We start from the raw sequence: 10,000 nt of genomic DNA on the forward strand, positions 1-10,000 counted from the left end.
ACTGCCTAGACATAATGCCATAGAGGTATACTCACCTACACCTAACACCATGCAGGTATACCTGCCTACACCTAATGTAATATATGCCTACCTGCACCCACACTATGTCAATAAGCATCTAATGGCATGTGGGTATGCCCACCCCACACACCTGTGTGCTCCAGACAGCATCATTACCCAGCACCGTAGAGTTACATCAATTAGGAAGCATTCTACAGCCAGTACCTTAGAGGTGCTTGGGCAATTCAAAACACACCTCCCCACCAACTATGATTGAATGTTGCTTGTACAAAACCCCATGTGTGACTAATATGGAGCAGTATTGTGTCGTGTGTGCGCTAGTTTTCATTGCAACAGATTATCCTAGCTTAGTTTTCTAAATGGCTGTATGTACCACCAGTGCTGGATCACTCAATATTTTCACCAAGGGCGCATGTGTAGTCTGCAGCTAGAGCTCACAACCTCGTGCAAAATGTCTGATCAAGTAAATGCTAATTAAATAATAAAGGGCTGATTAAATAATTAAGAGCAAGAGCTGGCGCAAAAATCCCTAAATGGCCTGCACCTCAGCAAAAAGACCCCCTTTCCCAAATTTCAGTGCAACGTGTCACCTCTGTGTGTGGCTCCGGGGGCACCGGACCGGGGTAGAGGGGTTACTCCGAGGGGTCAAGCCCTTGATTTGTGTTTCGGGCTTCTGTTTTTCTAAAGGGGGGGGGGGGGGAGGCAGTTTTGGGGGTTTTACTTTCGTGTAAACGGTGGGCCGTGACTTGCGCCTCAGCCTGGACCCTTCGCCGTAAAGCTTTCGCTGGGCCCGCCGTCCGTCCGTCCGCCCGTAAATCTTTTTTGGCGGGAAAACGGCGGAACGGCGATCCCGGCCCCTGCCAGTTTGAGGGCTCCCCACCCTCCCCTGATTATTTTAGCTGTTTTCGCAGAGTCGCCAGGGAGGGGGCCCTTAATTGCTGGCCGTCTCGGATTCTGTTGCTGGGCAGAAGAGCCCCCCGCGCCGCGCCGCGCCGCGCGGCGTTACGTAAGCGCCGTGCGGCCGCCCCCCGCCCCGCCGAGCCCCTTCCACACCCCCGTCCTGTCAGCCTGGGCTCGAAGGGCCTCTCTGGTGGAGCGGCTGTGTGTGTAACCCCTGTCTCCCTCTGCGCTGGAAGTCTTGAGCGAAGACTGTTAGCACGCGACTACCACGCGGCTTACGCGACTGTTAGCATGCGGCTTACGCGACTGTTAGCATGCGGCTAACGCGACTGTTAGCATGCGGCTAACGCGACTGTTAGCACGCGGCTAACGCGACTGTTAGCACGCGGCTAACGCGACTGTTAGCACGCGGCTAACGCGACTGTTAGCACGCGGCTAACGCGACTGTTAGCACACGGCTAACGCGACTGTTAGCACACGGCTAACACGACTATTATCATGCGACTACCACTCGGCTAACGCGCCTTCCTCCGCACCGCTCGTGCCGTTCCCCAAAGCCTGCCGGACGGGGACAGAGACAGTGACGGGGTCAGGGCGAGTAGTTTGGGGTGAATGCTTTGTTGTTGTTTTCATTTTTTGTGTTTTCTCTAGGAAACAAAAACTTTCCGGTCGAGATGGTAAATGTGCATTTAAAAGTTGTTTGCGGGGGGGTGCCCAGTATTTCAGCATTTAAGCTTCTTCCTTCCTGCGAATAGGAGTGAGCAGCCTCTATCCTTGGATGCAAATTAAGGATGGAAAAGGAAAATAAGAATGTTGGTCTAGAATTTTCTGAGAATGTTTTGACAGGTTCTGAAGGATTTTTATTTTGTTATTTACTTATTTTTTAAACTGGATCGAATGAGATGAGTAGTGTATTCTACTTTTTCCTTGGGCGAGTGGAATTGGCTTTTTACAGATGGCTGGCCTCCAGAATCGGGCTCCCCTTGCAGGCCAGGGGAGGGGAGGGGGGGGGGGGGACTCCTTCTCCCTTTCCTTAGCCACCCCCCCCCACCCCACCCCCTGCTGGTGTTAATTTGCCCCGTGGAATACCCTGAGAGGAAGCGCCTGTCCGTTTGCGCCCCCTGATATACTCTCTCAGGTTGCCCCCGCAGTAAAAGCAGAGTTTGTTTTCCATATAACTCCCCTTAATGACCCGCTGGTTTTCGGTGACGCTGGAGGCTGAGAGACGACGCACCGCTGGCTGCCCCAGTTTGCTAGCGGCTCAACACTAGCGCTGCGTCTTAAAGAGATGGGAGAGAAAATGGCGATTCGGGGGAAGAGCTGTCACAGCCTTTCATGATTGAGGTCTCCATCGCGGGGGGAAAGGCGCTGTCCAGTTTAACAGAGACGTGAGGGATGCCAGGGATGGGGGAGTTGTGGGTGGGCGGGGGTGGGGGGGTGGGGGGGGGCTGACACTTTTACTGGTCTGTGTCAGTCACTCGCTTGTGCTGTCACTCACTCCACACGGCGGGCGTGGGGGGCGGGGGGGGGGTGCGGGCTGGCTGTCTCCCAAACCAAACCTCCCCCCGGTGCAAGCGAGATGGAACTCCGCCAACCCCCCCCCCCCCCCACCGCCTCGAGTCTCCTGCGTGGCACCTGTCAGGATTTGGATACTTCTGGAAGACAGACCTTCCAGCGAGGGGTGGGGGTGGGGATGGGGGGATGGGGGGATGGGGGGGCGGAGGGGCGGAGGGGGGCAGCCGGTAAATGGGGGCACATCTGCCACAGACGTTGCAGAGCCCCAGACCCGTGGAATGTGTCCAGGGAGGAGGGGGTGATGGGGGGGTCATATTGGACACGGGTGCCTGCTGTTTAAGATCGGGGGGGAAGGGGTGCGGGGGAAACATCTGGCGGGTCTTTGGCCCGGCGCACGCCTGGGTGCCATGGAAACGCCCTCGACGCCGGAGAGCTGCCGCGTGGCACCAGGCTCGGGCGCGCTCCTGCGTGGCACGCTGGCGTTAGCGGAGTACCCCGGCTCAACTGTGCGAGGGGGCCGACTGGCCGGCGGGGGCTGCTGGGGGCTTTGGGGGCGGGGGGGGGGGGTGGTGGGGGAGTGAAGGTCGTGTATGTTGTGATAGGAGTGGGGGGGGGGGGGGGGGCGTTTGTCACGGTCACCGTGGCGATCAGTTACTGGTTCTACAGGAAACCGGACACCCTGGCGTGACCCTCTCTCTCCCTGTGTGCCCCCCCCCCTGCCCCCCCCTCCCCAGCTCGGTGTGTGGTTCTCTCTGGGCTGTGCCTACCTCGCGCTGGAGGGCTACGAGGGCGCCGCCAGGGCCTTCCAGAGATGCGTGGGGCTGGAGCCGGACGTAAGTCACGCCACCGCCGCCGCCGCCGTCTGCTGGCCTCCTCCTGGGGGGTGGGGGGCTGGGGGGGGGGGCCAGGGGGGCGCGAGGGTGACAAACGCCACGGAAGGCTCCCGTGACGCGGCTGCTGTGGAATGTGGCGGTAATGCAAGACGCAACCCCTTCCCTGGCCACGCCCCCTTCCCCTGGCCCCTCCCCCTTCTCTCTGATTTAAGGGGGATGTCACGGCTAGGGGGATGTGGGGAAATGGCACACACCCCCCCCCCCCGCCGCCCCCCCCTTCCACCCCGGCTTACCTCCTCAGTGAAGTTACTCAGAGTAGAACCATCCGGAACTGCTTCCCCACGGGCTCCTGCCGTGTTACTCACCCAATCAGTAACGGGAGCTGCTGGCGGGGCTCATGACCGGAATGCTGAACACATGGCAGGGCTGTGGGCATCGCTCTCTTTCTCTCTCACTCTCTCTTTTTCTCTGTCTCTCTCTCTCTGTCTGTCTCTGTCTCTCTCTCTGTCTGTCACTCTCTCTCTGTCTCTCTCTGTCTGTCTCTGTCTCTCTCTCTCTCTCTCTTTCTCTCTCACTCTCTCTTTTTCTCTGTCTCTCTCTGTCTGTCTCTGTCTCTCTCTCTCTCTCTCTGTCTGTCTCTCTCTCTCTCTCTCTGTCTCTGTCTCTGTCTCTCTCTCTCTGTCTCTGTCTCTCTCTCTCTCTCTCTCTCTGTCTCTGTCTGTTTCTCTCTCTCTCGTTTCCTCTTCCCCATTTCCGTCTCTCACACTCAGATTCATATTGAAATTCAGGTGCGCTTCATTGCCATGACCTCACATAGGCGTGCTTTAGCATTGCCAAAGCAGCCATTTACATAAAATATAAACCAAAATGGTCAATGAATACCAACTTTGTTGGAGGTGGTCATGTGACTTAAGTAATGATTATGTCACTACTCTCTCTGCGGTTACTTCTCTCTCTGTCTCCCTCCCCCCCTCCTTCCCCCCTTTCCTCCCTCTCTCTCGTCCCCCCCTCCATCTCTTCCCCTGCCTCTCTTCATCCTCTCCCCTTTCTCTCATTTTTATGGTGCGCTCTGGGTAGGAGAGTAATATTTGTATTGTAGTCCTTTTATAGGCATCCCCTTCAGTTTAATAAGTTATACAGCACGTGTGTGCACTATTTCCAACAGAACTAGTTCTCTCTCTAGTTATAGGTACCTGATCTAAAACCACTGCATGCACGTTTGCTTGTGCGAGAAAATAAATAAAAGCATAAAATTCTGTCCATTCCTGCAGAACGCGGAAGCCTGGAACAACCTCTCCACCGCATACATCCGACTGCAGCAGAAGTGAGTGGCGTCCCTGCCTCCTGATTGGCTGCGGATGGAGTGGGGGGGGGGTGGGGTCTGGGCGGGGATAAGGAAGTTTGAATCTCGCTTGCGTCATTGCTGTTGGGCTCGCAAGGTAACCCAAGCAGCCAGTGGAGTGTCTCTGTCTTTACACCCCCCCCCCCCGCCCCTGCGCCCCCTCCTCTGGTCTGCTGAAGAGATGTGGAATTAGCAGGTTTGGGAGGGGCGAGGGTCGCTGTTGGGGTTAGACACAGGTGCACGGGGTGTAAGCTTGATAAAAGATTCGGGTGTCAGGAGAGCTGGTGGATCTGATTCCGTCCCAGACATGGGATTTTGTTCTTCTCGAGCGCTGCAGGAGAAACACTCAGAATTCCTCATTGGACACGTGAATTTAAAGGCACCCACCTGCATTTGCTGGTGGACCCCCCCTTCATCCTCCCCCCCCCCCGCCCATGCCCTCCCTGCATTAACAACACTCACTAGGCACAAGTTTATTAGAACCATCCCACAAAACAGCTGTTTTTTTTTTTTTTTTGTTTGTTTTTGCCAGGTTTGGTTATTTCCCCTGAAAACAGGAGGAGCTTCCTGGCAGGGATCTTACTCCAGACTCTTGTCATTTTTTTTTTTTTTTTTTTTATTTCTTTCTTTTTTTTCTTTCTTTTTTTTATTCCGGGAAACTGGCCCCTCGGATCCGTTCAAATCATCCAGGTGCTTTCAAGCCTGAAATTAAACTGGGAGCTCCCATTAAAAGCCTGTTAGCGCTGCTAATTCAGCCGCTGCCTCTCTCCGAAGGGTCCCAGAGCAGGTGTTCTGTGCTCAGGTAGCGCTGAGGGGGCTGCAGGGGGGCTGCAGAGGGGATGTTTTAGTCTGACTGCGTTAAGAGGTGATTTTTATGAGGGAAGGCGGGGAAAAAAAAAAGAAACGTGTTTGTGTGGAGAAAACGGTACGGTCCAACACGTCAGATATTCACGAGACGGCGTCGTGTGGGTCGTTCGCCAAACGTTTCCCCCCCCCCCCGAGGTTTACGGTGTATTTAAATACAAACTGACTTTTTTTCGAACAGGAAAAATGTTAACTAAGTTTCAGGCTTCGGTTAAGACGCAAGTCTAGTGAGGATGGCTGATGTAAACCACGGGCAAACTTTTACAGAACTACCCTGGGGCCCTTTAAGACTGTTGTGATTATCTTGCTCTGAGTGGTTTTTAACCGCGAGAGGGGTTATCGTTTTTCGTCTATTACCCCCCCCCCTCCCCCCCCTCCCTAAACAGGAACAAGGCCTTCCGCACCCTGCAGGAGGCGCTCAAGTGTAACTACGAGCACTGGCAGATCTGGGAGAACTTCATCGTCGTCTGCATCGACGTCGGCCAGTTCGGCGAGGCCATCAAGGCCTACCACCGGCTCCTGGACCTGCGGGACAAGTACAAGGACGTGGAGGTGAGCGTCCTGCCCTCTTCATCCACTGAGCGGGGGAGGTGAGCCTCCTGCCCTCTATATCCACTGAGCGGGGGGGGGTGAGGAAAGAGGTTTTTTTTTAACTAAGATTTGCAGCTGTAGGTCAGACGCAGCGTTTAGATGTTTGTGAGTTTTTGGGGCCTGATTGGCCAGACGGGGAGGGGGCGTGAGGCTGAGGCTCCTCTCTCCTGCGCGTTAACGGAGTTTAGCATGCAGGACCCCGAGTGCGTCTCTTTCATTGCCTGTTTTTTTAATTAGCTTTGTGAGTCAGCAGGGGCTTCGCTTAAAAACGTCTTATTTTTTCTTTCTCCCCCCCCCCACCCCCCGTTTCCCTTTTTTTCTCTCTCTCTCACTCCCTCCCTTTGCTCAATGGATTCGTTTTATGCTCGGCAAAGAAGCAAGTTCATCAATTAGGATTTAAGTTGTTAAAAAAAAAAAAAGTGCGCAAGTTGAAGAAGGTCAAAACTCTGAACCTCTCTATCGCATTGGCGGCTTGTGTTCCCATAATTGGGGTTTGAGAACAGCATTCTTAGCGCTCTCAGTCGTGGGGGGGGTGGGGGTGGGGGTGTGCAGTTTTTTTAGTCAGTAACTTGCTCCGCTCTGAGTTTCGTATTAAAGGGTGGAACTATGCGGGTCAGGATGACTGAAAGTAATGGGCTTAATGCTGGACTCCCACACAATGCGCTTTTCCCCAGGGAGGCTATTTTTGAGGCTGACACTGAGATCCCCGAAACGCTTTTGTGGAAAAAAGAAAAAAAACAAATTCCACAGCTGAGGAATGTGAGTTCGCCTCCCCCGGTTTCTTAACTATGAATGACACCATATTCTTGGATTGCTGTTTACATTACTTTCATTTTTTTTTGGGGGGGGGGTGGGTGGGTGTATTAAGAGGGGGTTTCGTCATTCCTCCCCAGTTTTTGTTTTATCTAATTTTAGCCGCGTCTGGCCTTGTTTTTGAGTCTATTCTGTGCGATCTTCTTGCCCTTCCTGATTGACCCTTCTCTTGCTTTTTTCATTGTTTACTTCACATTTCCCAGACTGCTTTCTGTAACCTTCTGGGGGGAAAAAAGACAGCTTCCGAGTGCAAGTCCCCCACAATGCACTGCTTCACTTCACATTTCCCAGCTTTCTGTAACCTTCTGAAACTGATCTGGTGGGGAAAAAAAGCCGCTTCCGAGTGCAAGTCCCCCATAATGCACTGCTTCACTTCACATTTCCCAGCTTTCTGTAACCTTCTGAAACTGATCTGGTGGGGAAAAAAAGCCGCTTCCTAGTGCAAGTCCCCCACAATGCACTGCTTCCTGGAGACGGCTAGTGCAGTGGAGAAGGCCCTGACTCTGGAATTCCTCCTATCCTGGGCTATAATGCGTGATGTGCCCTCTGGTTTCCCACAACCCCCTGGGGCTTCATGAGAATTCAAAAGCCCCCTCAGAGAACACAAGGCAATATACGGCCAATTTCTCTACCCTTGGGTCCAAAAAAATATATAAATAGAAATAAGGCGCATTCTAAATGGCTGAAATTATCCCTCTTCAGTCCGGTGTGAACCTCTGACACTTTTTCCAATCTTATCCCCCTGGGCGGATGTTAATTTTCCTCCCAATTTCACGCTATAACTGGATCCAGGAGGACTGTCATCGACAGATCCGTTCAGTTTCCCTGTGATGTCACTCGTGGCCGTGAAAGCCTTCGCGTCTCAAGCGCCGCTATTTATAGGTTTTTTTAATTTGCTTTCCTTTTCTTCGTCGTGCGGATCAGTCGGAAGAATCGGGGCCACGTCCCCCCGAGCCGAAATTACCTGGAGCCGATTTGGCACCCGGCGTGAACAGAGTTGTCAGTCGATATTAAAGCGTTCGGGGGCGACAGAGTGGCAACGCAAACCCCCCGCCGGCTACCCGGCTAGCGTACGTGACAAATCGGATCAGCCCCCTTTACGAAAGCTAGCAGCCGGGAATGAAAATAAAATGGAAATGTTAGAGAGAAAAAAAGAAATGAAAAAATTTGAAGGCTCTAAACATGGCTTTGTTAACTGTGCGTTTGAGGATATTTGGCACCTAGGGTTCGCTTCAGTCTTAATAGATGCGATTTTATGAGGTGGTGAGGAAAGAGGACGTTCTGGTGCGGAGTGCGGACCACACACAGTCAAAGGGCCGAGGGGGGGTGGTGGGGGGGGGGCAGCTGGCCATACACATGAACTACTCAGAATGGAATCCTCTCTCCTGACTGAGGATTCTCAGCTGCACCTGTGACCTGGCTGTAGTCACAAAGCCCCCATACACCCCCCCGCCCCCCCGCCCCCTCCTTTTGGACAGCAGAGTCTCCTGTTTAAAAAAAAAAACAACGAAACTCTGCGCCTCTGTGAAAGCTGGCTGGTTTCGGCATCGCCCCAAACGGCCGTGTTGCTGGCTGTGGGTGTACCGGGCTGTCCAGGTGCTGACTGGCAGGAGGGCCTGTTTCCTCTCTCCTGGCTCTCCTGCAGCAGGTCTCAGGGTTAGGGTTAGGGTTGGGTTAGGGTTAGGGTTAGGGTTGTTTCCTCTCTCCTGGCTCTCCTGCAGCTGGTCTCCGGGGCTCCTCATAGGCCTCAGGTGACAGGTCGTTTTTTTATTCGGTGAAAAATCCCAGTACCCCTATAAGCCGAGAGTGGGGGAGAGGAGGAGGGGGTGGGAAAAAGGTAGGTTTCCAAGGAAGGAAGTCTGCTGTTTTTTTAATAGTTTTTTTTTTTTATCTCAGAGACAGCAAGCTAAGACAAACTGGAGGAGTCACCCACCCCCCCCCCCCCCTTACCTTTGTCATGTGGGAGTAGACCTCCCAGCAGAACACCCCTCTCTGTTATTGGAAGCTCTTTGGTATTCAGGTCTGCAGAGTCCACTTCTCTCTGTCTCTCTCAGCTCTGTGCAGTTGGGCCTTTGTGAGCACTCTACTGCTCACAAATGACCTTATCTATCTCTCTCTCTCTCTCTCTCTCTCTCCCCCCCCCCCTCTCTCTCTCTCTCTCTCTCCCCCTCTCTCTCTCTCTCCCCCTCTCCCCCTCTCCCTCTCCCCCCCCATCTCTTTTTCTTAAAAACTGGCGGAAAGTCACCTACACACTTAAAGAAGTTATGACATCATCCCACAGCACCCTCTTAAGCTCGCTTCAAGCTGAAATGAGAATTCGTTAGCCAAAGACCGGGGACATTGAAGAGTTTCTTTTGTCAGGTCTTCAGGGCTAAAGGTGCTCGTTAAAAACGGTCATTTACCTACCTTGCCCGCTGCAGACATGGATTCATTAAGCCTGTGTTCCCTCTGTTCTTTTTAGATTCTCTCAGCGCTGTTTTAGCACAGATTCTTTATTTTTTTTAAGGAATAATAACTATGTGCTCGGTTGTTATTAACCAGGACAGTCTGTTCTTTTATGGACGGCAGCGGATCCATTCCAGTCCCTGTGATTCTGTAAGGTTCCAGTAAGAGTCCCTTCTGGGGTGATTTACTCAGTGTCTGCCGTCCAGGTACGCAGGTGACTCTGAGTGTTAGTGGGGGTGTGGAGGGGAGGAGGTGAGGAGGTGACTGTGAGTGTTGTGCAGGGGAGGAGGTGAGCTCCACAGTCTGTGAGTGTTAGTGGGGGTGTGGAGGGGAGGAGGTGAGGAGGTGACTGTGAGTGTTGTGCAGGGGAGGAGGTGAGCTCCACAGTCTGTGAGTGTTAGTGGGGGTGTGGAGGGGAGGAGGTGAGGAGGTGACTGTGAGTGTTGTGCAGGGGAGGAGGTGAGCTCCACAGTCTGTGAGTGTTAGTGGGGCTGTGGAGGGGAGGAGGTGACTGTGAGTATTAGTAGGGCTGTGGAGGGGAGGAGGTGACTGTGAGTATTAGTAGGGCTGTGGAGAGGAGGAGGTGACTGTGAGTGTTAGTGGGGCTGTGGAGGGGAGGAGGTGAGCTCCTCTCTCCCCCTGTAGACCTCCTCTCTCTCCCCCTGCAGCCGAATCA

General features: G+C 53.5%; 1 protein-coding gene across 1 annotated transcript in view; it reads left to right on the forward strand.

Moving 5' to 3' along the window:
- ttc27 (tetratricopeptide repeat domain 27) overlaps nucleotides 1-10,000 on the forward strand; it is a 97,245-nt gene that overhangs the window by 80,707 nt on the left and 6,538 nt on the right. The window contains exons 14-16 of the mRNA XM_035401156.1: nucleotides 3,171-3,269; nucleotides 4,541-4,593; nucleotides 5,862-6,027. Of these exons, the coding sequence (XP_035257047.1) occupies nucleotides 3,171-3,269; nucleotides 4,541-4,593; nucleotides 5,862-6,027 (318 nt within the window). The remainder of the gene's footprint in view (nucleotides 1-3,170; nucleotides 3,270-4,540; nucleotides 4,594-5,861; nucleotides 6,028-10,000) is intronic.

The sequence above is a fragment of the Anguilla anguilla genome, chromosome 18, assembly GCF_013347855.1.
Source record: "Anguilla anguilla isolate fAngAng1 chromosome 18, fAngAng1.pri, whole genome shotgun sequence".
Taxonomy (NCBI): domain Eukaryota; kingdom Metazoa; phylum Chordata; class Actinopteri; order Anguilliformes; family Anguillidae; genus Anguilla; species Anguilla anguilla.